A 26,659-nucleotide genomic window follows, 5' to 3' on the forward strand; every position below is an offset into this window, starting at 1 on the left:
AATACATTTTTCTCCTCAACAACCAAAGTGAGATTGAAGTTCCACATTTTGGGTTTTGTGGTTTTCCCACTGGAATTCGCCGCATGGGATTTCTCTCCTCACATGACAGAGCAGGAGTGTAGTCTTCCTGATCAGATTTAGCTTTGACAGTTTGAGAGTCCCTCTTCGCTTTCAAGGACTCCCTGGAGTTGATATGCCCTTGGCCCATCTTAGTTCACAGCTGTGGCACTTTTCTTCAGGCTTTCGGCCCTGACTTGTCAAAGGCTCCTCTCTACATTTCAGCTCCCACCCTCTTATCCAGGCTCGCTGTTTTTAGCTTCTATATAGGAGTTTTATCGTCGTCTGCTTAATCAAGGTTTGGGGAGTTAAACTGTGCCAAACACTGAACCCCTGGATTCAGCTTATATTAAATATACCTATAGAGCACTATGTAGATAACAAAATAAGTTGATACATCGGTGCTGCCACACTCTGAACCTGATTCTTCCCCCTCCAAAACTGGCTGAACGCCACTTATCCAGACAGAGGAATCACCCACACACAGCTTGTTGGGAAATAGGCTTCAAGTTATTGGCTTTCATCCTGTCCTTTACCACTGTCAGGCACCTGTCTAGCACATCAACCACAACATCTGAATAAAGATGAAAAGCAGAAACAGAATAGGGTGTCATATACCACACATTTATGGCACCATGCAGATATCAAACAGCACTCAGCATAGCACTGAAAATCTGATTATGTCAGTTCTATGAGGCCAAATACAAACCCCTCTTAATGGGTACATCACATAACCCACCCTCCCCACTCATGCCAAGCTTCCCCCTATGCATGATACCTTAAAGGTAAAGGTAAAGGTATCCCTGACCGTTAGGTCCAGTCGCGGATGACTCTGGAGTTGCATGCTCATCTCGCTTTATAGGCCGAAGGAGCCGGTGTTTGTCTGCAGACAGCTTCTGGGTCATGTGGCCAGCATGACTAAGCTGCTTCTGTTGAACCAGAGCAGCACACAGAAATGTCGGTTACCTTCCCGCCAGAGTAGTACCTATTTAGCTACTTGCATTTTGACGTGCTTTCGAATTGCTAGGTGGGCAGGAGCTGGGACCAAGCAATGGGAGCTCACCCCATCGCAGGGATTCGAACCACCAGCCTTCTGATCGGCAAGCCCTAGGCTCTGTGGTTTAGACCCACAATCCTTTACTTGCCCCCAATCCTTTCCTGCTTTCCACACCTGATCTAATTAAGCCCTTCTCAGGAGCCTAAAGAAGTTAGTTTGCAACAGTTTAATAAAAAATACCGAGCCCTCCACAGTAACCACCAAAACAACCATCCTCCCCCAATGAAAGGCCTAATTTCTCTGCAAACCTCCGTAGAGTAGCTTGCCTACCACTTCCTGTTGAGTCAAAGCTTCTCTGAAACGCACATATCAGGGCATTCCACATAAGCTCGCCAGAATTAATTTACATGTTTTGGATGGTACTCAGCAGACTTCTCACTTGTGGCAGCGTTTCCTTCCAGATCTCACCTGGGTCTCTTCTCTCCATCATTTCCCCATCTTTTATATGGAGAGTTGAATGTTGCCTGTCCTTCACCAAGACCCACAGACCCACATACGGTAGTTTTTATATTGCTCACTTTCATTTTGAACACCTCTACAAAGCACTTAGAAACCACAAGCCAGGGTTTGTTTGTCCCCAGAGAATTGCCACTTACAATAGCAACAGTATCTGAGTGAGAAAGGAATTAATTTTTTTTAAAAAAACCACATAAAACCTTTTAACTAATTTCCCCCCAGTTTTTATTTTCTTTTTGACACAGTTTTATACCCTTCTGGGATTTGGATAAGAATCCATTTATTTATTGCAATATTTCTTTTTAAAAAGTAAATCATTATCATTTAATGTGTCTGTGCATATATATGTTTGTTTATGTGTGTGTATACATACCATAACATGCATTTTATACCCTTTTAAAGTTGTTGTCATTCTTGACACTCTTTTGTATTCCTGTATCATTTTGTGTATATTCTCTAGAATGTGTGTGGGGGGGTTTAGTCCCAATAACGTCAGAAAACTATGAATAGCCACTACACACAAATAGCTTCCCATGTGGGACAACCCCCAGACCTTTCTCTTTTCAAGCAGCAACCATGCTGCAAAGTAATGGTGTGACCTGCTTTTTAAGCCACTGGACTCCCTGCGTTTATTATACAGATAGTGGTGATTTTGGTTCAATCCAACACTTTAGTCAATTCCAACCATGGTCTTTTCTCTCCCCAGTTTACATCCCAAACAAGAATCTTATTTTCCAATCAATGCACACACCCAGACATCACATAATGGTCACTCTGCTGGGGTGACCCCCTCCCCCAGTAAGCAACTCTTGTTAGCTACAAGCCAAGCAATTTGGAGTTTCAGCAATCCTTATCACATCTGTATTGTTGGCTGTATTTGTTCACAAACGAATGAGCATGGTGGTTAAGAAGCAAGCATGGTAGGATTTCACGCTGGCTACTGCTGTTGTATATTATATTTGTCCATAATTCACACAATTTCTGGGAGGCAGTAAAACAGCCTTTCACCAAGTATGTATTTTTCATGTGCACTCTCCAAAAAACTATAATTTATAAGCAAATGCTTGGTTTTTTTACAGCCCTCCTATAGTATTCCGGTGTCATAATTTATCCCAAGGCTTTCTAAGTCAGCCCCAACACAATAAAAGATCATTAGAAGACACAACAAAACTTTTGTTCTGGCAAAACTAGTAAGAAGATTTCCTGCAGTACACATGCTGGCTAAATTAATTCTAGAACTAACACATTAGGGGTATTTTATGTCCACGGCTCATAAAATCTGCCAACATTTGAAGCCAAGAGGAACAGAATCTGAATGAGGTGACAGCCACAACTTACATTAGAATTGGTTTACCAGCTATTATACCGATTTTATGAACTACATGCATAGCTGCAGCCTCTTTAACAAACTTGAAAATGACTCTAGTCTTTTTCAATCACAGGGATGCCAACAAGTGAGCATAAGGAGTTCATAGACCATCCCCAAGCCAGCGGTGGACCCAGACTCCTGGCTCTCATTTTGTAAAAAGGAAGTCAGCAAGAAATCTAAACATGGAGGCATCTAGAAAGCAAAACGTGGAGGCAAGCTTCTAAGAATCTGCTGTTGCTAAGGTCGCTTAATCAATCACTGTTGCTAAGAAACCAGAGGAAGAAATTCTGGGATTCAGGGTGGGGGGGTGCCTCCCAGAACAGAAGAAATCAGGACTATGAACTGTCACAGTTAAAGCAAGGGGGGCTGGTTTTCTCACTTTCTGCATGCTTATTTTTCTTTACATCATCTGTATTTGTGGTTGAATATTTGTATATTGCTTTTTCTTTCAGGAATTGCGTACATTATCCTCCCCTCCCACTTTATATCTTTGCAACAGCCCTGTGATATAAGCTGGACTAAGTTAATATATGTACATAAGCAGCAGTTCTTGCCAGTAAGTGGGTGGATGCAGGGGCCCCAATCCTCATACAATGTACCATTGCCATATTTTCTCCCTCTACCCCTCCCTCTTGCACATTCTCTGTCTCTCATGCACATACATTCCATTCCATTTCATTCACTTCAACGGAACAGGGCACCTGTGATGTATATGGCATAAGCATGGAGGGAATGGAATGTTCAAATGGGAATGATTCCTCCAGCCAGAATATTAGATTGGCAGAAACACAAAACAAAAGCCTCTGAAATGCTGCCTGTACTCTGGAATGTCTTCCCTAAAGAGGCTTGGTTAAATTCTGCCCTCCGGGATTTTGGGACCTTTCTTTATAAAATCAACTTTTTAAGCTTCCCTTAGATAACTCATTTACCACTGTAATATTTTGTTTTTCAATGTTGACTCTGCTTGTGCTCGTCTAGAAGACGTTTGTGTTTTAACAGTATTTTAACTGTGTTTGAAACATTTAGTTGGGCCTGACTTGGACCCTGGGAAAGTCCCTGCTTTACACTCACCCATACCCATTTTCCTCTTCAAAAGCCTTGGCAGGTTATGCCCTTGGATATTTTGTTTTAAGAGCTCTGTCCTTTGTTTCTTCTTGCTTTATACCCACTCACAGTGCAATCCTGAGCATGTTTACTTCGTTGAGGCTTACTGCCTAATAAGTGTATTTAGGACTGCAGCTTTAATATGTCAGTGGAACTGGAGCTCAAGTCAATTCAGGTTTTCCTCCAGAACCTGTGGAGCATCTTTTTGTGCCTGGGTGTGACAGCCAGCTAAGCGCTCCTGAGAGAAAACACAACCTCTGCCTGTTTGGGTCCTATGGGCCTTAGGAGGGATTAAAATGGACAAATACTGGTAAGCCAATTTTCTTTAACTGGAACTGTACGTACGTATGTACATATGTAATTATGTACATAATTATGTACGTAGAATACAGCAAATGCTCCTAAAGAGCTAAATGCACAGGTAATTTGTTTAAAAGATTAACAAGGCAACAGTCCCTGTGACTATGTACAGAGAGTAAAATAAAACATTTTTTACTTGCAAACTTTGTAGTCAGCCCAAGTGGTTCTCTAATTTGCAGAGGTGCTGGACACTTCAGAGATGCTCCTTTGCAAATATTTTCAGTCCCAAAGTGGCAGAACAACCGCAGCAAGTGGCTGTATGGAGGACCTAGACCTGCAAGTATAATCCAAGGATAACAAATTATAACATATACAATGCCAGATATACAAAAAAGGGGGTCCCCACCCCCTTGCTAATTAACCACATGTAAATTTAGGCATTCATTTATATAAATTAAAATGACCTTATGCAGAGTGATAAGAGCCCAGAAATATTATCAAGTTCCTGATAATAATCCACTGTGGGACTCCCCCTTTACAGTGCCAAACCAACTCATTCATGGGGGATATATTAGCAAGATCCATCTAAGTCAGAACAAGAATACAGGAACCACACAAATTAGGAGCCAAACTTTAGAAGTGCTCTTGCACACAATCATATTTCAAAAACTGCCAAGGAGACGCTCATTTCAATAGAAAAAAAAAATGGGCAAAGCATAAAAAGGAATGCCTAGTTCCAGAAGAAAATACTATTTGGACCTTCTCTGGAGACGAAAAGTTCTAGTTGCTATTTGGAAGGAAGATGCTAACATCTGGACCATTATTCAGAGTGAGGCAAGCTGCTTAGATTAAGTACCTAATAATAAAAGAAACCACAAATGTGTCTAGGGGAAAAGCAGCTGTCTTGGAATCTCTGGCAGCCCCAACCTTGCACATGTTTTATAGTGCTGAGAGGAGCCTACAAAATCCTACCATTTATGTAAAGGCTTAACGTTTCCTTGTTGAAACTCCTTCTGCCACTATAGCCCAATTTCTCTTTGGGATTTGGGACACAGGCCTCATTTTTGCACTTTGAATCCTCAAATACAATTCTGTCAGCATAATTCTTCAGTCTCCTGCAGTCTTGAAGATTTGTCTGGTACAGAAGTTCATCTCCAGTTCGCCATGGTGACCTCAGGGAACATATTCAATATTTCATTGTTAACTTCATTTTAGACTGGAAGCTTGGAAACTCAATTCGACAGCAGTGAGCTGAACCAGTTTGAGGCAGAACTATATACGGTATTCAGACCTTGCAGGTAACCTTGAGCTGTCTGTTGCTTCCTGAGAAAGTGAAGGAGTCCAACATGCTTCTAAGCTGTTATACTTTGTTAGCCTCAGAATCAGCTCAAATGCGAAAACAATGATCTGTATGCAGTTTTCCATAGCAAACCCTTGCCATATATTATAGAAGACATGTATTCTCAGCTTTAAGGGCAGCAAGAGTGTTTTTAGATATTACAAAAGCGGTTTGAAAGCAGTTATGGATCTTGCATGGAACAGGAAACACTGTTCAGATCTATGGAGTCAAAAATTCTCCCACTGAGTCAGAATAAAACACCACTAGCATAACAATCTGTCTCCCGCGCAGTTAATGAAGCTGTGGCCAGTTTCAACCTATTTCTGTCTCCTGGTCTGTTACTTGCTTTTGCATCCTTGTCTAGCCTTTGCCTGGGGCCACTAGGGCAACTGCCTTTCAACCAGCAATCACCCAGCAATTTGCCTGTAAACCTGCAAATTGCAAATATGATGCTGAAAGTATCTTACCCTTCTCCTTCTAGTACCACAAAGTGTATTTCAAACTACAGCCCTGAATATTTTCTACAAAGGATATCCTGTCTGCAGATGCAGACGTTGGTCTTTGAAATTTCTGTGGCACCCTTTGCGAGGCCAAAAATTGGCACCCCTTGCCTCTCGTCTTCCATTCTGCTCAATTTACTACAAGTAGTAGCAGTGCTCTGCGGCATCCCCTAGGCTCGGCACCCAATGCAGCAGAAACAGTCTCACAGCCCTAAATCCACCTCTGCTGTTTGCCTTGTCCATTCCCAAACACCAAGCTGAGGTTTTGTTCCCCAGCTCACCACAGTCAGCAGTATGAGAACATGGCAAATTTTACAGCACTGATAAAAGATACAAATTTAGAAGAATAGAAACCATTTCTAGTCTATATAAAAGGTTATTTGTCAAGCAACAAATGTAATTTTCTATATGGAAAAAGAATTAAATATTACGTAAAAGAAAACACAGTAGTTAATTGAGCTTTGTTTTCTGTATGCTTAAGCCATAGCTTCAAGTGCATTCAATAAGGCATTTAACTCTGCATTTTAAGTTCCTTCCTAATAAAAGAGGGATAGTTTTTAAAAATCAGCAAGTTAAGTGAACCGTCTATTTACTCACACAGTTCTCCTTGAAGGATTAATTGCTTTTACATTGCTGTGAAGACATGGAATATCAGGTTGTTACTCACATCCATGTCCCATCCCCAGAATGTCTTATGGTGGCAAGAATTTATGGCTTCAAATCTCCTTTTACTTTTAGCTCATACTACATGTGGATGGGGTTGCAAATTCTACAGGTTAACAAGAGATCACAGGGATCACCAGCTGAGCTTACGCCATAAACTGCCTTGGATAAACATAAGGAATGCTTCAGTCTCCCAAAAAGCATTCCAAGAAAAGAATTCAATTCTCCCTCAAACTGGATCAACAGATCTTTTAATCTGCTCCCAGTTTGCTTCTATGACACATAAGGAAATGCTTTCTACATGGGGGTACTGTAACTTGTTGCATTAAAATGGACACACGTTTGTCTGTTAAAATATGCTGAGCTAAATTATGCCATTTCCAAAAAGGAAGGAATTGGTCTTGTGCTAAGTATCCTTAAGGCAGAAGCAATACAGCACAAAAAAAGAGAGTAAAATAATGTTTGCTTTTATGTGTTCTCCTGGCAGTTGCAAAGACATTAGAAACTGCACAGATGTTCACAGAGGACTCTAGTGCCCTCTTTCTGCTCTGGTGAAACTTGCACATTAATTGGACTGTAAGATTTGTAACAAAACTAGTATTTGTGCATGCCAGTTAGGCAATCATTAATACTCTGGTAGATATATTGCTTTCATTTGTGCTTGCTCACATCTCTTGGACTTAGTTATGACCCTGAACTAGAGGACACTGCAGGACATAAAAGGGGATTTCAACCAGAAATGTTTTCAAACAATGACAAATGTAACATGAGAAGGCTAAAGAGAAGCCATCCAGGGATCATAAATCTGGAGAAAGAAAACCCTAAATGTCAAATTTAACTAGTCTTATGATTTGGGAGACAGGGAAGACCTTGAGTTTCTGTGCCTGTCTGTGTGTCCCATGGCACTAAGTAGATCATTTCAGGGAGGAACTATCACAAATGTCAATCTAGAAAGAATTTTGAATTTAGGGTGGGGAAATGAATAGTAATTGCTCTCAGCTACAATATAACAATGGGTGTCAAATTGAGTTGTTTCTTACTGACAGTAGTTCACTAGCATGAAGGGTATATGTCTTGCAGAAATCCTTCTTCAGTTCATTCTGGGAGACCAGAGCTCAGTAGGACCTACCAACATCCCAAGGCTTCCAGAGCCTTTCACAAGGCTGTCTGCTCCCTATAGTTTATTTCTGACACCACTCCTTTTCACATTCCATCTTTCTCACAGCCTGACATCACTTCTGTTACTAGTTTAGGCTAGAGGACTGTGCCGGCCCAGCCCTTAGGTGGGATTAGGCTGCTGCCTCAGGTTGCAGAAACCCCTGAGCCACCGCCCACCCCATTGCCTCCACTGCCCTGGAGATGCAGCACCAGCATCAACCTTGATTTCTGGCATTTTTTTGTGAGATCTCACAGAAATCACAGGTGTGTGACATCTTGCTGGAAATCAAAGAGATTGCATCGGAAATATTCTCTGCTGGTGGCAAAGGCGGGGCAGGTAGCAGTGGCAGGGCAGAGCACCACTTCCTGTTTCTCCTCAAGCAGCGAAACAGTACCTACTGCCCCTACTAGAGTGATTTTGGAAGCATCTACCATCTGGGTTGAACTATTTTGAGCCAGAAAGGGTGGGGGCTAGCCTTCAGCCCAGGAGTCAGTTCATCAGTGCATGACTGCAAGAAATTCACCTGGTGTTTGAAAGTACAATTTGCCTGATCTTACGTGCCTTCCTGAATTCTTGTTTTAGAATAGGTGCTTGAAGTAAAGACATATCATCTCTTTCATCACCTATACTTATGCTTGTCTGTTGTTCAGAACTGCGAGGTCACCTGTACTGCTGTAATGCTATTTTTGCTCATCAGAGTGCAGGGCTCTTGCATCATGAATTCAGACAGATCTGCTGGTGCCATTAGCCATAGAAGGCCTATGTTTCTGCAGTGGTGGGAGACCTATGACTCTCCAGATTTGGCTGGACTCGCATCAGATGGAGTCAGCATAAGCCAACGGTCAAGGATGATAGCAGCTGTAGTCCAGGAACATCTGAAGGGCCACAGATTTCCCATTCCTATGCTATGAGTTATGCTCCAGTTTCCCTTGACTGCTGTCCTTACCTTCTGGCAACCATTCCTGACACCTACCCACTGTCCTCTTTTTTGCTATTTAGTGATACCTTGTAAAAAACCTGTCCATGTTAATTATTTAAAATGTCATTCTGCACTCAGTTCCCCAGGGCTCTCAGAATTAAATTTCTGATTGAAGGGTGGGGAAGGAATTAATCCTGATTCTGCTCAAGTTTAATTTCACACGCATGAACATTAAGGCTGGGATCCTATATCTAATTATCTGGGAGTAAGGCCCATTGAACTGAATGAGCCTTACTTCTGGGTAGACAGCCTGCCATTTCATATACTGCAACAGCAATGATAACACACTGTAGGGCCATTCGTTTTTTCATTTAACTTAGAGTATATAATTAACCCAAGGATACCCTAAGGGAGTCTATAATATTTCCATATGTGAAACCTTGGAGACTATCCTATAAGATTGCCAGAAATGATAACAATTTAAACCATTAGTTGATGATAGGTGCTCAGCAGTTTTGGAAGTCAAGCACTTGGAATTAAATATGTTTGAAGCCAAAGTTAGAGTAGGAAAAAAGTAAAATAATAGGGAAGTATAATTATCATTAAGTAGAAGATGGAAAGAGAATCTAATTTAAAGTACATTAAATGTTTATTCCTCTTTCCTGTTCCCACCATGGAAGAGTACAGATCAGCATTTTATAAAGGCAAACTGGGAGAGAAAAAGTATGAGATCCATTAACATGCTTAAACAACATTTTAAGGAGAGATTGGAAAGGCATGCTGCTAAGACAGGTGGAACACATAGAAACAAACAGACACAAATAAAATAAGTCTGGTCCTATATATACATTTTTATGACTGGACAGTTGGACATGAACATTATTTTGCCAGCCTTACTTAGCTATTTCCATACCTGCTTAAATGTCATAAAGAATTTTACCTTGAATCATTTTTTTGTTCAGTGGCCATAAATATGACAGTATATTGCAGAGTCCTGATTAGATGAGATCCCAAGTCCCAGTGTGTGATGTGAATTAATAACTGTCTGGCTGCTGGCGATTACAGCTTTGGTAAAGGAAGTCAGCAATTCAACAACATTGCCCAAGTTCAATAGCACAAAGAGATCAGTCTTTTTTTCTGACCCCTTCTGCAAGGAAAGTTAGGTGTGCACCATGTATGGCTTCTAATTTTTCAGCATGAAATAAACTAATCTTTCCATTGCAAGTACATAGGTCTTTGTAGAAAAATGCTTTTTTCGAGCTGGCCATACAGCAAGTGGGGAGCTGGAAACAGCAGAAGTACTGCTTTATTTGAGCTATGAAACTTCAAAGAAATTGCTGAAAACTTTCTTTTAGAAATCACATCCCCACCCCCCGCTGTCTATGACTGCAAACACGGGGAGGTGGACAGGCACTTGGAAGAGCATCAGTCACAGTGGTTGGACTTTGGGTTATTTGGTAGGTGGTGTGATGGGTGGAGCTGGCACAATGAAATCATTCAACAGTATCACCCATTTGGAACGAACCCCCTGAACTGCTGTCCCATGAACAATCCAACATCATGTGTCCAGGAACCAGGAACCAGGAACCATGGGAAGGATTTGACCATTGTTATAGCGGTCATGGATGATCAGAAGCCAGGTGCATTACCAGGGACTGTAACCCCTGCTGCCCAGAGTAATCAAAACAGTGCCACTCAAGAAAAAGGTCTCAAATTCAGTGCTATAACTCAGTGTGGCAATTCTTTGGCCCTGACCGTAGTTTCTGCCGAAAGGCTTTTCCAAAAACTCGCTAATTCCAAATTCCCTCAATTGCCTCTGTCAAAAAAATGTGCATGGCATGCAGCATTTATTCTACACTCCCGGCATTTCCCTTTTACTTGTCTTACCCACGCATCTGCATGGCTCCAGGTGCGTGCCGTACTCTCTGGAAAGCCATGAAGGAGCTCGGTGACAGGCAGACAAGCAACATTCTGCTGCAGGAGGTAGCTGGGGGCCTTATTAATGGAAAACATCTGGTGCGCAGGGATAGTCGGGAGCAAGCTGGATTTTATATATTAGCTTGGTGCAAATTGCCAGCTCAGTGCAACAAATAGAGTCAATCAGATACGTTGTCCCGAGGAATTTCTGGCACATGGATAGGTAATGGATATTTAATGTTTAGTAGCTATGGAGCATGAAACGAAATATTACGACTCTATGGAGGCACCATTTTGTGTTCTCTCTCTCTCTCTCTCTCCCCCTCCCATCACACCTACACACACACACACACACACACACACACAATAAAATGAAAATACACAGCTTTATCTTACATGGAAAGTGGGGCCATCCACATAGTATTAATAATAACACAATAGAGCTTTCTGTGTTTATAGTCTTCTTGCCCTGACATCAAACCTATATCCTCTAACTCAGGAAGCTCAGGCCCAAAGGCCAAATGTCACCAAGACTCCTTATTTCTTTCTTTAGAGCATTTGTACCCCTTTCTTTGGCCAAAAAAGCTCCCAAAATGGCTTACGTCTCATGAAAATAAGATGCCCCTGCCAGTCTGATGGAACGGCTGCTCCCAGGTCTTCTCCACCCAGAGGCTTGTTGAGGCTGCTCCGCTGAGGCGCAAGGCGGCTTCTTTTCTCAGCTGAAAAGCTTAACGAGCCCCTCTCTGGCTCATGTGAACCGGAGCAGCTGTGGGCTGCTTTCCCTCAGCTGAAGCGTGGCTTTCCCACATGTCAACTGTTAGCTGGGCGGCTGAAGAGTCTCAGCAAAGCCCCACTTTGCCTCCGACTCGTGAGGAAATCCTCTCCGGAGCCCATAGACTATGTTCCCTTCGGGCTCCAGGGAGGGTCTCTTCATGGGGGGGCTTTGCTGAGGCTAGTCAGCTCCCCCACACTTCCAGGCCCCAGCTGAGAGGTGTCGGAATGCAATTCAAGAGAGTTCTGGCTGAAAAAAAGCCCCTGGATACACTCTTGGCTGCAGCACAGCTGCTGCTTATTACGCTCAGTTGGTAGAGCGTGAGATTCTTAATCACAGGGTCATGGGTTCAATCCCCACGTTGAGCAAAAGATTCTTGCATTGCAGGGGGTTGGGCTAGATGACCCTTGAGGTTCCTTCCAACTGTACATTCTTGTGAGTCTGTGAATGTCCAGCTCCACCAGGGGAGCCAACATAATGCTCCCACCAGTGTGCCTTACAGTCACCTCACCCCTCCCAATAAGCAGCAGGGAAGCCATTGCAGGGATGCTACCAGCTGCGTCCCACAGGCTGAGCCACTCCTGGAACCAGAAACCCTCAGTCTGAAGCCCAGAGATGGAGCCCACAGGAAAGCTTTCTTGTGGAGAGGAAAACTGGATCTCACAATTTGCGTTAGAAAGTGTTGAATTTTGGGGCTATGATTAAAAGGACACTTAGGTTGGAGTTTCCCTTCACGTTATATCCAAAACCAGCAGATGAATAAAAATTAAGTGAGAATTGCTCTTCAAACAACACAAAACTCCAGGCAAGGTGATAAATCTGGATTTTTAGCAATAATGATGAAAGTGTTTATTTTGCATCTAGTATGTTTTTTTGTAATATTTTGTATTCCCAAAGTTGATGAAAAGATGACTTAAAGGTGACTTTTCCAATAAGCAAGATAAACAAGGTTATAGCCACCACACATTTTAAAAGAAGCTGTTCTTTATCTTTCTGCCATCCATACCATGGTTTTTGCAATATGTATATTGTGGCTATATTCCCATATACCTGTAACCCTTTTGAACTCAGTGGGACTTGCTTCTGAGTCAGTATGCATAGGATTCACTGTCAGTAAATGAATAAGTTTCAGAGAGCTTATCAATGGAGGGAGGGGCTTGAATTAGTCGGCCGCTTTATTACTTGGAATCATACATAAAATCAATTACCTGGTTGTTTTTTTTTTAACTGCTCTTCTAACAGAACATATCTGCTCATTCAGGGGAATCACTAATTTCTCACACCCTTCCAAGAGCAATTCAGCTTTTCAGTGGGGATTGGGTGCTGCAGATGGAAAGCATTCACTTTGGGAATCATAGCCTAAACCTAGTAATAAAGAACTTCTTTTACAGTAATCTAGCTCCCTTTAGTAAGTATCTAGAGTAATGATTACCGGTAGTCTTTTCAGGGCTTTATGAAAGTAGTAAACCATGGTTACATCTTTACATGCTTTTGACCCTTTCTTACATCGCAAGACAGCCTTGAAAGATATTTGGAGGACAAAGACATTAAAATTTGATTATCATTTCTTCTGACAATACTGTGTTACTTGAACATATAAAAAAGGCAACTGGGACAGTCAATTTTTCATTGTTTGGTGACCTTGCAATTTTTTAATGACCTCACTGGGCACAAGGTACATGGAATAGATTCTCTGTCAAAAGTAATATAATCCTTTTGTAACAGGAGATGGTAGTGAAATCGTTTGTCCCTTGGATAATTGTATCCCTGTAATCAGGAAGCGCCTCGATAGCATTTGTCAAGGCAATTTTCTTTTGAAGAGATAAACAGAATTCTAAGCAACAAGGCAACAACTTGCTCTGAGCAGGTCAAATTGTCAGATTTCATTAAAACGTCCAGTTTTCTTTATGTGCTATACCTGGGTGTATCTATGTGCTTCCATCCATGACTATGAAATGCAGAAATCTGTTCTGTTACACTTTGGCTTTAACCCCACACTTGAGAAACAAAAAAATGTATTGCAAGTAAACCTATTTTTCTTTGAGTCAACATTAAAAATATATTGCAAGTTTTAGTATTGGGCATTCAGGGCAAAATACTATTTTGTTTTGCAGCAGATGTTTTAGATAGCTGTGCCACCTGCCTTTTTAGGACAAAGAAGCAAAACATGAAACATTGTATGTGCACACATACACCATCTGTTAAAGGGAATAGTCGTGCACATGAAAGTTTGTGTGTGCAGATTCCCAGTGGGACTGAGAACTGTGAATGCTTTATATAAATAAATTTTTATTTATACCCCGCCCTCCCCAGCCAAGACCAGGCTCAGGGCGGCTAACAACCAATAATAAAAACAAATTGATTAAAATACAATTTTAAAAAAGATTAAAATACAACATTAAAACATTAGGATGCAGCCTCTTCACAGGAGGGGGGGAAGGAATCAAACTGATTCTAAGCCAAAGGCCAGGTGGAACAACTCTGTCTTACAGGCCCTGCGGAAAGAAATCAGATCCCGCAGGGCCCTGGTCTCATGAGACAGAGTGTTCCACCAGGCCGGAGCCAGTGTTGAGAAGGCCCTGGCTCTGGTTGAGGCTAATCTAACTTCCTTAGGGCCCGGGACCTCTAGGGTGTTGCTATATATGGACTTTAAGGTCCTCCGTGGGGCATACCAGGAGAGGCGGTCCCGTAGGTATGAAATACGAAATACCTATGGGTAGATTTTTGCATCCTGGGGTTACACATGCCATTCCAATCATTACATTATTATTATTATTATTATTATTATTATTATTATTATTATTATTATTATTATTATTTAGGTCTCACACTTCCATTTTGTCTGCTTGAACCCATTATTTATTTACACTGCACCATACCAGGAAAATAAATACTGGTTTATAAATGGGGCAGGAGGGAAAAACAGGTTGTCTAGAGTCTCTTAATCTGTAATAGAAGCAAGCATGAAATAAGCAGACCGATAATGAGCCAATTGAAATTCTGGGCTTTTAAAGATAATCCTAAACAATTTACATCCTTCTGCATGCTAATAACACAATCACTTATGTTTAGTAGTACAAGACAATTCACTATCACGCAGCAGCTTAATAGCAAATGAGAACGTTCCAATGTCAGTTGGAAGGATAGCATTATTAGATTTCATTGCCGTGTTCTTATAATGCCCCATCAAGTCATTGCTTAAGACAGGGATTTGTTTGATCTATTTAGGAAGCATCTGATTCATGGTCACAACCCTATTAAAATGCAGAAACAATGAAATTTCTTCCCTGTCCTCATCACTGTAGCAGCCCTGAGCTGTTGGAAAGGCTAATAATGCTTTGTTTTAAAAATTGCTTTTAAAATGTCACCTTGAAATTTAAGGTCAAAAGTGAAGCACAAAAATATATGCTAGCAAGTGGGAAAATAAGGATACCAGTGACTGCTATGCTATCTCCAGGATCAGAGGTAACATCTTCTGAATATCAGTTGCTGGGGAACAGTGGAAAACAACGCTGTCCACCTGTCCTGCTTGTTGGCTTCTCAGGGGCACTGTGGCCCTGAAAGGTGTGTAAAAATATGCTGAATGGATAAATTTTGCTTGAGAATTCAGGGGAACAGGATGCTGAAGTAGATAAGTCCTTGATCAGACCCAGCAGGGCGCTTCTTATGGCAAAGATATATGCACTGTATTATTTAGGGCCCATCAAATCAAGAAGCAATTTTTATTCTTAGGGGAAATGGCATTGCCAAATGTTATGTTCACATGATTGTCAAGAATGAATTGTAACAAGTAGATTTAATTACCACAAATATGGAGCTAATGGTAAATATTACATTTAATTGCTTTCCTCATGTTTATAGAAGTGAAGAGAATACTCATCTAATCAATGTGTTCAAAAGAATGTAGTAAAATCCATCTGTTAGAATCTCTCTGTCCTCAATATCAAAATTAAACTAGTAATAACAAGTAATAAATATTTGCATCCATAATGACTAAAATGGATGCATTGCTTAAATATTTTACTGTGATTGAAAAAAGGTTGGGTAATCCTATTTAGATTTATTGACATACTGTGCAATCAAACTCCAGATCCACCGGGCTGGAGGGATTTATGTAATATAGCACAATGGCTCTTCTGGTATAAAAGCTAAAGGTAAAGGACCCCCAGATGGTTAAGTCCAGTAAAAGAAAACCATAGGGTGCAACATTCATCTCGCTTCAGGCCGAGAGTGGGCGTTTGTCCACAGACAGCTTTCAAGGTCATGTGGCCAGCATGGCTACATCACTTCTGGTGCAACAGAACACCGTGATGGAAGCTAGAGTGCACGGAAACGCCATTTACCTTCTAGCCACAGCAGTACCTATTTATCTACTTGCACTGGTGTGCTTTTGATCTGCTGTGTTGGCAGAAGCTGGGACAGAACAATGGGAGCTCACCCCATTACGTGGATTCAAACCGCTGACCTTCCAATCAGCAAGCTCAAGAGGCCCAGTGGTTTAGACCACACCACCACCCACATCCCCCTCCTGGTATAGTACCCCCACTGGAAGACATATCCCCACCCAAAGAAGACCACGTGCCCATTTACAGGCAGCACTTATCTGCCTGGTATAACAATCCCCACCCAAAATGGGTTTGATGGGTTATGCCAGGACAATGAGAGATTTGACAAACCAGGAATTTTAGTTCTCTCTCGAGGTATACAAAGAAAGAACAGAAAATATTACAGGACTCCCTTGGCTAAGAGGACATTAGCGAAAGCTGTTGCCTGGCAACCACCACCCAGGGAAGATTTACCCCCTCAAATTGAGTGAGATCTAGCTGCTTAGCCTCACGCTCTGGCTTCAGAGAACATAAGTCAGAATGTTGCCTGGTAGGCAGAGGCTGACAGGCAATACTAGGGAAGGGCAGGAAATGAAAGTTGAAAAATTCTGACACCACAGCGGTACCATGTTATTTCTGTTCTTGATGCCAGAGTTGAATGTGATTTATATTGTGGGAATCTTTTGCAAATTGCTTTGAGAGCCTCCCAGGGCCATCTAATATGATAGAAGTTTTCAAAACAAAACAAAACAAATAAACATTTAATGCAATATGTATGTTTTGGGAAATTTATGTTGAATGTACTGTACAAACACCAGAAATTAGAAATAAGCAGAAGATATGAAGAATGTGTAAAAACTGACATGAACAAACAGAATATTATATATCACTCAAGTCTTCACTTAGTGACCATGTATATTGACTGGCAATGAATGTAGTTCCTCAGATAAATTTACATCTTCCAAATTCACTTGGGAACTATGCATACTGACAAACCACTGTATGAAATATCCAGTTTATACTGTCAATTTGAGCTCATTTTCCATGCCTTCATGTAAATGCACACCATATCTATACGTAGTCTCCATTCAACACACATCAGTCTCAACACCAGTGCTATTTTTCTGGCAGTACGCAACAGTATGAAGTACAGTGGTGCCCCGCAAGACAAATGCATCGCAAGACGGAAAACCCGCTAGACGAAAGGGTTTTCCGTTTTGGAGGTGCTTCGCAAAACGAATTTCCTATGGGCTTGCTTCACAAGACGAAAATGTCTTGCGAGTTCCTGCAGGGTTTTTTTCCTCCCCCCCCCTTTTTTCCCAAGCTGCTAAGCCGCTTATCAGCTGATCCGCTAAGCCGCTTAACAGCTGATCCGTTAAGCCGCTAAACAGCTGATCGCTAAGCCGCTTATCAGCTGATCCGCTAAGCCGCTTAACAGCTGATCCGCTAAGCCGCTAAGCCGCTTATCAGCTGATCCGCTAAGCCCGCTAAGCCGCTAATAGCGCTAAGCCGCTAATGGGCTTGCTTCGCAAGACGAAAAAACCGCAAGACGAAGAGACTCGCGGAACGGATTCTTTTCGTCTTGCGAGGCACCACTGTACTACCACCATTGGGGGGGACTCTCGGACCCTGTCAACACACCATGTCGCTTTCCCCAAGCCTGGGAAGCGTTTGGCCTGCTTAGGGAAGGAGGTGCAATGCTCTGACACGATACTGAAGCCTTGCTGCCAAAGCTGGGCAGGGGAAGTCTCTTCACCTGGGAGGCAGTGCCCCGGTAGGTGGGTGGGCAGGCGAGGGATCATTAAGCAGCTCACCACCCAGCCTTGGCTTCAGGCCACACCCCTCCCTCATGTGCTGGGCCCTCTCCCTGCTTCCTGGTGAGTACAGGCACTTTTTTTCTAGGAAAAAAAAACACTGCTCAACATATACCCTCAAATTCCTTTAAAGTGGATGGTTTTTTAAAGGAACTCTATACTGTTAGGCAACATTAGGTACAATGAAGTGCAGGAGAAAACAGAACAGATCACTCTTTTCTGCTGAAATGGGATTATATATGCATAAGAGCTGTTCTATGCAGAATGATGGAGCTCTTAGTATGGTCAAATACTAGGTCATTAAAGAAAGTTCTCAATCCTTTTTTTTTTACTAGTAACATGATGTAGAATGTCAGTGCAGCCATCAATATTACAATAAATACTTGCAGTTACTATAACAGTGTTGCCCACTGCACAAGAAAACACCATAAAGAAGCAGAAACAGCCCAGAAGTCAGCTTATCAAACCAACACATCTAGAGATTCCAACAATAAAACTTATATGAAGGGATATCATAGATATGGCAAATGAAACAATATAGAATAAAAAACAATTTAATCATATTTTAAAAGCTTTTATAAACAACTTATTCTAAATATATTTCTGTGGAAATTAATGTTTTGAAATGAAGAATAATAATTTAAAAGTTCTAGAATTATACTGTTTATGTTCCCGTATCTGGTTTTGCTGCTGCAAAATTGGTGCATGCAAACCAGAAAAACAGAATGCTCCAGAACTATCATGCCTTTTTTAAAAAAATGTGTATTTTCAGGCTCTACCTATATTAGTGCTTCAGACTATAGTATAAATTATTGCTGGTCTTCAGTAGGTACTTGTTCAGCAGCAAGGCAATCAGTCTCATACTTTTTCTTCAGACCTTTTAGGTATATTCGCAAACTGTCTGGATCCAGTCGAGAGTTACGGGCAGTTTGAACTAACATATTTGCTAAGTGATATATAGCCTTCTTCTTTAATGTTTCAGGGGTACTTCTTTGTTGCTTCTGTTATTTAAAAGGACATGAACAAATTAAAACCAGACTTTTAGCATTATATTTACTATTGATTAGTTACTTAGTTGCCTAATGCCAACAATCTACTGGGGACTAACAACAGATTTTAAACTTACAAAAGTTTCAGCTATAAACAATTAACATTATACATTTAATTAACATTAACATTTCAAAAGCACATCAACCGCCAAAAAGAAAAGCAAAACTCAGAATGTCACCATTGAATAAGCCATGACAACCAACTCAACATATAGGGAGCAAGATAGATGCCAAAAGTGTTGGTGCCCAGCAATTCTTGCTGGGGAAAACTTTGCACAGATGGGGGACTACAACCAAATTGTTCAAGTCAGGAGAGGCATTCTGATAGGTCTTGTGATCCCAAGCTGCATAATGCTGTAAATTAAAACCAACACTCTGAATTGGGCTTGCAAATGTATTGGCAGCCAATGTCGAGGCTGCACTATCAGTGGTGAAGTTGGACCAATTGCACCAGCAAGGGGGCCTAGACTTGGAACTTTCATTTATTAAAAACATGAACAAAAAACAATTGGCCTCCAATTAAGAAAATTAAAATGTGAAACATGCAGATAGATGAGCCAATTTGAACTGATAATTTGAGTTATACGTGGTGGTTTTTGCTTTAAGATTGTTGTTGTTGTTGCTTTAATTTTTTTTAAATCATTGTTTTATTCCTATGGTATGCTGCATTAATTGCCACTATGTTGCCTGTATATACAATGCAAAATAAATTACAGAATTTACTTCCAAGCAAAATTGTTTAAAATCAGCACCTAACAAAAAGTGCTAACACCAGAGAATGTTTTGAGATAATACTACATACCGACATTTGTCTAGAAATCAGAGTTATGATCTCCTTGGCATCCTGTACTATTGATGGTGGAAGAGATGAAACCTCTGCAGCTTTAAGTCCTAAATATAAAACATATGAAGCTGTTTTTAATTGTCAGAGGTAGAGAATGTTACATTTAATCAAAAAGTCTATCAGGACCAATGATGATGTAATGCTCCTGGTCTTTTAACCAAAGCTAAAAGATTAGGAGCAGAGCAGGCCACAAGATGACACGTAACCTCCACCTATCTTCCCCTCCAAAATCCCATCTCCTTTCCCACGTCTGCATCAATGCTAACAAGAATTTTCTTCTTAAACAAGATTTGAAGCATCTTTGCAGATCCTAATAAAGAGGGTTTTTATCAGTTATCATAGTTAGCATTTAACTACCGTTAGGAGTTGTACAAATATAATGCTAAGCCATGGAAATGTAGGGTAGAATTCACTCCAAACATGAGATGAGGGAGCACATGCTCACATGACTTAACCACAGCCAAGAGGTCAGCAGCATTACATCTGCACTAGCGTCAAGATTTTTTAAAAAAATAAAAAAACCTTTTAATGTCAATCTTGAAAATGCTTCTTATTAGTATCTGACTGGGTAATTTGCTTAGCAGAAAGTTAAATCAGAATCAGAATAGCTGTGCATGTGTTCAACTGTCATGTTGAATCAACTGTCATATTGATTCTCAAAAGGCTCAACAAGGTTTCTTCAATTTACATAATATTCCCCCATAACAGACTAAATAATTATTAAATAATGAGAATGAGAAGAGGATCACCAATACTGCCATTTCTTTCTTCATGATATTATATCAAATAGTACTGAAAATACAGTGGAGTAATATAAGAGACTGAAAAGAAGTGGAACATTTTGCAGAGTGGAGAGGCTAATGACAGCAGCAGTAATAACAAGTAGGTAATAAAAATCTTAGTAAGCTTCTGAGTGGAATAGATGCACAAACCATATAGTTCTAAATACAGAAAGTAGTGGCTGAATGAATCCCTCTGCACATGCAGACAACATCTTTCATGTGTTTAATGGAATAGGTATCTAGGTACTCTTGTTTTATCTCTTCATATTAATGTTCTATATGTTTATTTCTGTAAATTATAATAATCCATATAGCATATTACCATAGTTTTTTTCCTCCGTGTGTCCTTTAGAAAGAACATAAGTATAAGCAATTTTCTCCCTACTTCCATAACTACTTCTCACGTGTTGCACTTCAAAGTAATTGTTTTCCACATTGGGATATAAGGCATCAATTTGACATAATTCCAAAAAATGAGTGGCAAAGAGCGTAAATGCCTAAAGTATGAAACAAGAAATTAAATAGACTATAAATTATTGGAAAAGAGAAATCTTAATGACTATTACTATCTTTTATAATAGTTAGGGAAATTTCATGCACTTATTGATTAAAATATTAATAATACCTTCAAATTAAGAAGATATTCACAGACAGCGTAACATATGCCGATGCCTTCTTCAGCACTGGTACCTCTGCCAAGCTCATCAATTATGATAAGTGATCTGTCATTAGCATTTTGTATGATATATGCTATCTAGAGAGAAAGACATCAAATTTCATTACTAGCAGTAGCATGTGAGGATAAAATCTGTTAATAAGAATTCTCATTTCCTGCCCAAAACAAGAGTCAGGAAATTTACTTTAGGAATGTTTTACCAGCTGCCACATAAAAGCAGAACATCCATCAACACAAACAGCTCAGTCTAAGAGTTCTGAATGCACATTCAATGCACACAGAAGGCTACACATCCCTTTTCAAACTTCTTTGCTGGTAGCAGCTCCATTAGGGATGCTGTCAGTCAGCAAAAAGAGGTGCTAATAACAACTGAATGCCTCTGATTGATTACTTGTACATAAGTGTGGGCTGAGCAGGACCGATATCTGAGCCCCCACTGCTACCACCTTTGTTGCCTTCCAAAGGGCCCGCAAACCAGTGGCGGGAGCCTCCAGCTCTTTGATAGAGCCACAGATAGGTTTGGGGGCTTATGGGAGACAGGAAGGAAGGAAGCAGCAGCAATATTTTCATCTAATTGTTATTTCAGTGTGAGAGATAAAGTAACACAAGTCAATGTAAAAGGCAATATATGGTTTGGTACAATATTCAGCATAGAAGCTGAACCACTACAGAAAGAGATCCACTTTCTGAATGGGCGTTCCCTCTCTCCTCTTCCAGTCCCCTCAGAAATGGCAGGGGATGCGGTTCAATTGCTCACAGCTGGAGTGGGGAACTGGAAAATGGAATATCCCCTTGTATGAGTAGAAGTCCCTTTGATTCTCCTCCAGGATTCTGATGGATCCTAGCCATTATTATTTTGCAACAAGAATGCACAGTCTGCGGAATTTAAATGGTAGCTTACAAGGTGGCATGTGTATGTTGGTGGAGGTGTTTGCATGGGAAAGGGACTGGTGTGCTGAAGAAGAAAATGAAAACATTGGGTATGTGCAGCCTATTAGTCTAATCTTTGCCCTGTAAGGAGAAAAACAGAAGCAGAGGTCCTTGAATATTTATATGTAAGCAAAATGTACAAACCTGTGGGCCAATTAAATATTAATCAAGGCCACTGATAAAAGAAACACTAAGCTCATCTGAATACCTCTTTCATCTCCTTCATGAATGTTGATGAATTTGTTTCTATATCATCATCCATACCTATTCTAGTAAATATTTGCTCAGCAATCCTAAATGAAGAATATTCTGCTGGGACAAAAGATCCTGCAAATTAAAGAGAAGGACAAATTAATGTGAGGAGAAGTTGGCAGTAATGTTGCAGTTTAATGTTAGCCATGTGAAATTCTTAAAATAGTAGGAAATGATAAGGTTCTCTCTTCTAAATAATAACTTTGTAAGGCTCTGTTGACAGGTGACTCCTGTCCTCAGCCTTCTCTGGTCAGAAATTGTCTTGTGTGGTGATGACAGTATGGGCCTCACCCTTATCAATAGATACTCAGACAAACAGGGAGAAGGGGTGCAGTCATATAATGGGAAACTGCACAGCCTGGGGAATGAAAGATAAACAAAAGAGAAGAAATAAGTATTCTGGGCTGGGGAAAGGAAGAGAAGTCAGGCAGAGACTGTGAGTGATGGAACAGATTTGTACAGGGGTGGGGATGGCGAGACTGTATCAGAGTTGATTAAACAAGATAACTAAACAATGTTATTTGAAACTTAAGTTCCTGATTATGAGAAATTGCTGAGACCTCCTGTAAGGATAGTAACCTCACAAGGTCTCCTCTAAAACTAAGACAGACTTGGGACTCTGAAGGAATCAAGGCTGCTAAAAGTTGCTGAACTTAAAGGGAAAGGAAAGTGTAACGCATTGGTTTACTAAAATCACTGGATAAGAGAAACAATGAAAGTTCAAATAACTGCTTACCAATTTGTGCCATAATCTGAGAAAGCGCTATCTGTTTTAGGTAAGTTGACTTTCCACTCATATTTGGTCCTGTAATTATGATAAAATTACTTCCCTCTGTGATGTAAGTATTGTTGGCAACAGGTTTCTCAAAAGATATTTTTTCAAGAACAGGGTGCCATCCTTCCTTTATTGCTAATGTGTCAGTAAACTCAGGACGTACTAAGAAAAAATAGATAATATTTACGGTAAATGTTTTGCTGTTAATAACAAGTATATCACAATCCTACTTTGGTTAAGTCTTGTTCTTGTTACATGTTAGTTTATGAGAAATCTAGTAATCAATAAATTCGGAACGAAATAGGCAAATAAATTGAGTAAAGCAGTAATCCTCATGTCTTGACAATATAATTCTACATACATTTACTCAGAAGTCCCAGTAATTTAAATGTGGCTTACTGCTAGGTAATTGGGTAAGACTGCAGTCCAAGGAGGCAGCTGTCAGCAAAGTGTCACCAATGGGTAAACAAACATGGTTGGTGGCCACTGTGGATAGGAGCCAACCTTAGCTCCCATTCAAAAGTGGTGGCACCACCCACCTAGCACTGAAACAGCCCAGTGCCTGACAGAGTTGTGAGTGGTGGTGCAGCACCTAACCTAGCTGACTATTGTGCTGGGTCTGAGCCTAAGAATAGTTCCACTGATAGGAATAATATAAAGAAGAAACTTTTTGAAAACTGTAACTTTAATGCAACAAAGTTCAGGGGAGTGTTTCCTTAAATAATATTTGATTTTTGCTATATTTTGCTTGTCCTGTATACGAGAACTCGCTATTTGCTTCTATTTAAAAGACGCATACGAAACAATTGAAGGACATGTGAAGCAACTTATTAAAGTCCTATGAAAAAGCAACAAAAACTAAGTGAAGCTTCAGTTTGATAGCCAATCATATTTTCAAAGATGCTTGACAGAATAAAAAAGATTACACCCAGATCTTAACTTCTGAGTCAAAGAATCTGTCTAAACAAACTATATTACATATGGTTTGGTGATGCCATGATGCTATAGTAGTGGGAAGTATTTGCATGTTGATGCAGGCAGTCTTTGAATCTGCCAATTACATTATGTCAGCACTATTATTTGACTAATTCACAGTTTGGGGACAGGGGAGGTAAACAGCAAGTTTTAGTAAAAGCTTTTCTAAATAACAAAGCTACTCACCATAGTCAGAAAGCGTACAGGCGTGGGCAAATGACTGCAACATATCCAGCATAGACACTGCATCAGAGAGTTTGTACAGGCAATGAATGTGTTCATAAATTTCACTCAGTAATTTACACACTATCCTGAAAGCACATAATAGCACAGTTTATTTTATTCCTCAAAGCAATAGACAAAATATTTAATAAAAATGTTGAGCTTTTAGTCTGAAATAGCAACTGTATCCCAATACAACTAAGAATAAATCAAATACAACCAAATGTGTAATTGTCTACTTATATGGAAGTGGACAACTGCCAAGCAAGTTCAGCACAGTCACAGTTTTCTTCAAAAGAGTGAACATCTCAAAAATACAGGGTTTGTTTTTTAAAAAATGAAAGGGAAATTCAGGAGCTTCAAATTTCTCCATAATGCTTGGGGGTTAATCAAAACCATGATTAATAAAAGGTCATCTAGAATGTATATTGCAGATCAGGACAAGTATCACCAAGGCCAAGAGGATGCCAGTGTGTTTAATGACCCAAATAAAGAAAGCTATTAGAAGCTAGAAGGCTTCTTTCAATAAGTGTAAGTCTTGCCCAAATAAGGAGAACAAAAAGGAACACCAAGTCTGGTGAAGTAAGTGGAAGCAGACAATAAGGGATGCAAAAAAATAAAATAAAAAATCAAGGAAATCACTGAAGACGTTAAGAAGACAATAAAATATTATTTTATTAGAAGCAACGAACTGTCCAGGGAGATGGTTAGCCCTTTGTATGACCAGAGTGTCAAAGGAGGAAAACATGGAAGACAGTAAGGAATTGCACAACTTGCTTTAAGAAAGTTGCAAGCTTGAATCTAAGACCTGAAACTGGGTGAAAATTCCAAGTTTGAGTGAAAATTCCTAGTTTAAAATCACTACCCACAAAAAGAGATTTAAAAGCTCATATCCAAATGTTAATTGGGCACAATATCAAATAAAATGTTTGAAGTATTCTTACAAGTATGTCATGTGATAAATTTCTCTCAAAGACTCTTGGCATCTTTCATTCATTTTCATTAAGTCTTGTGAAGTAAAGCTATACACATTTTTCATTTTAGTAATCTGTAGGGAAATTTCAAAAAGAGATGCTAGATAAGCATAAATAACTACTCCCAGAAAACAAAGCAAGAGCAATTTGAAAAACATGAGAGTAAACTGCCTTCATTATTTTTTAAAAAAGAGAAAAGCAATAGTAATAAAGCAGAAACGTAAATTGATAATAATTAGTGTGCAATTATTTTATCACTGGATAATGTACACCACCCCATAAATGTTTATTAAAATAGCAAGTGCTTTTGTATGTGTTTAAATTGTGGTAGCACAAGCTATCCCACTGTAAGATTAAACATTTCTAGGCCACTGGCAGGGATGGGCTTCTGTACCCACAGATTTTTAGGGATACAATAGAGATCTCTCCTTTGACTTGGAGATGGTGGGGAAATAGAATAAATACTATAAATCTCCAGGATTTCGATTGACTTGATGTGAAAAACAAATTCCAATCCCTCCTGCAAATCACTGCACTTAGGAGTGCCCTGAGAAAATACTTGTGATTAATATCTAGACCTATTTTCCCAAGATTGTTTGATTTTGTTGCTTGGGGGAAGGGAGAAAGGGCTGAGCATTTTTTGGACATGAGACCACAGAGTCACTTGGATATTTGGGGAGTCCTTGAGCCACTCAAGATGCCTTGTTTTTAATGGTACAATTCAATTCAGAAATGTAAGCCTCTTCCTAGAATTACCTCAATACAAACCCCTAGAATATATACAAGAAAATCCTTATTTTCATTTCTGTAACGTTGCAAGTTAGGGTAGTTAATGAATATTTACAGATATTATAGAAAGAATATTATTTATAACAGGCTAGATCCAGACTGCATTAGCTGAAATCAGCATGACTTCACTTAATCGTATTAATTACATTTTCACACTGATTTCACTGGGTTCTCAATACCACAAAGAGTGCAGCCTTGTCTTCTTAATATTGATGGCTGGAGGGAAGGGGTTAAGATAGAGCATAGGCGCCTCTCGAACCAGCTATCCCACCAGTAGTTCACTTGCTTCTTTTAATAAGTGTGATGCCCCAAAATAGCATCGGAAGGTTGGTGATTCGAGGCCCTGCGACAGGGTTAGCTCCCGTTGTTCAGTCCCAGCTCCTGCCAACCTAGCAGTTTGAAAGCACGCAGTGCAAGTAGATAAATAGGTACCGCTCCGGCGGGAAGGCAGTGTTTCCGTGTGCTGCTCTGGCTTCGCCAGAAGTGGCTTAGTCATGCTGGCCACATGACCCAGAAAAACTGTGTGCGGAAGTGGACAAACGCCGGCTCCCTCAGCCGGTAAAGCGAGATGAGCACCACAACCTCAGAGTCGTTTGTGACTGGGGTACCTTTACCTTTACGAGTCCTAGTTTAAAGCTTA

At 40.3% G+C, this 26,659-nt stretch overlaps 1 protein-coding gene across 6 annotated transcripts in view; it reads right to left on the reverse strand.

Annotated features, from left to right (window-relative positions):
* Window positions 1-17,086: 17,086 nt before the first annotated feature.
* The window catches only part of MSH4 (mutS homolog 4), a 32,879-nt gene continuing 23,306 nt past the window's right edge, over window positions 17,087-26,659 (reverse strand). For 5 of the 6 annotated variants that reach the window (XM_028733066.2, XM_077928570.1, XM_077928572.1 and 2 more), the window contains 8 exons: window positions 25,201-25,304; window positions 24,221-24,345; window positions 23,021-23,221; window positions 22,241-22,359; window positions 21,052-21,180; window positions 20,749-20,923; window positions 19,603-19,691; window positions 17,087-18,752 (listed from right to left, as the gene is read on the reverse strand). In XM_028733066.2, coding sequence (XP_028588899.2) covers window positions 18,561-18,752; window positions 19,603-19,691; window positions 20,749-20,923; window positions 21,052-21,180; window positions 22,241-22,359; window positions 23,021-23,221; window positions 24,221-24,345; window positions 25,201-25,304 — 1,134 coding nt within the window. In that variant the 3' untranslated portion in view covers window positions 17,087-18,560. The remainder of the gene's footprint in view (window positions 18,753-19,602; window positions 19,692-20,748; window positions 20,924-21,051; window positions 21,181-22,240; window positions 22,360-23,020; window positions 23,222-24,220; window positions 24,346-25,200; window positions 25,305-26,659) is intronic. The other variant, XM_077928571.1, reaches the window with a different exon arrangement.

The sequence above is a fragment of the Podarcis muralis genome, chromosome 5, assembly GCF_964188315.1.
Source record: "Podarcis muralis chromosome 5, rPodMur119.hap1.1, whole genome shotgun sequence".
Taxonomy (NCBI): domain Eukaryota; kingdom Metazoa; phylum Chordata; class Lepidosauria; order Squamata; family Lacertidae; genus Podarcis; species Podarcis muralis.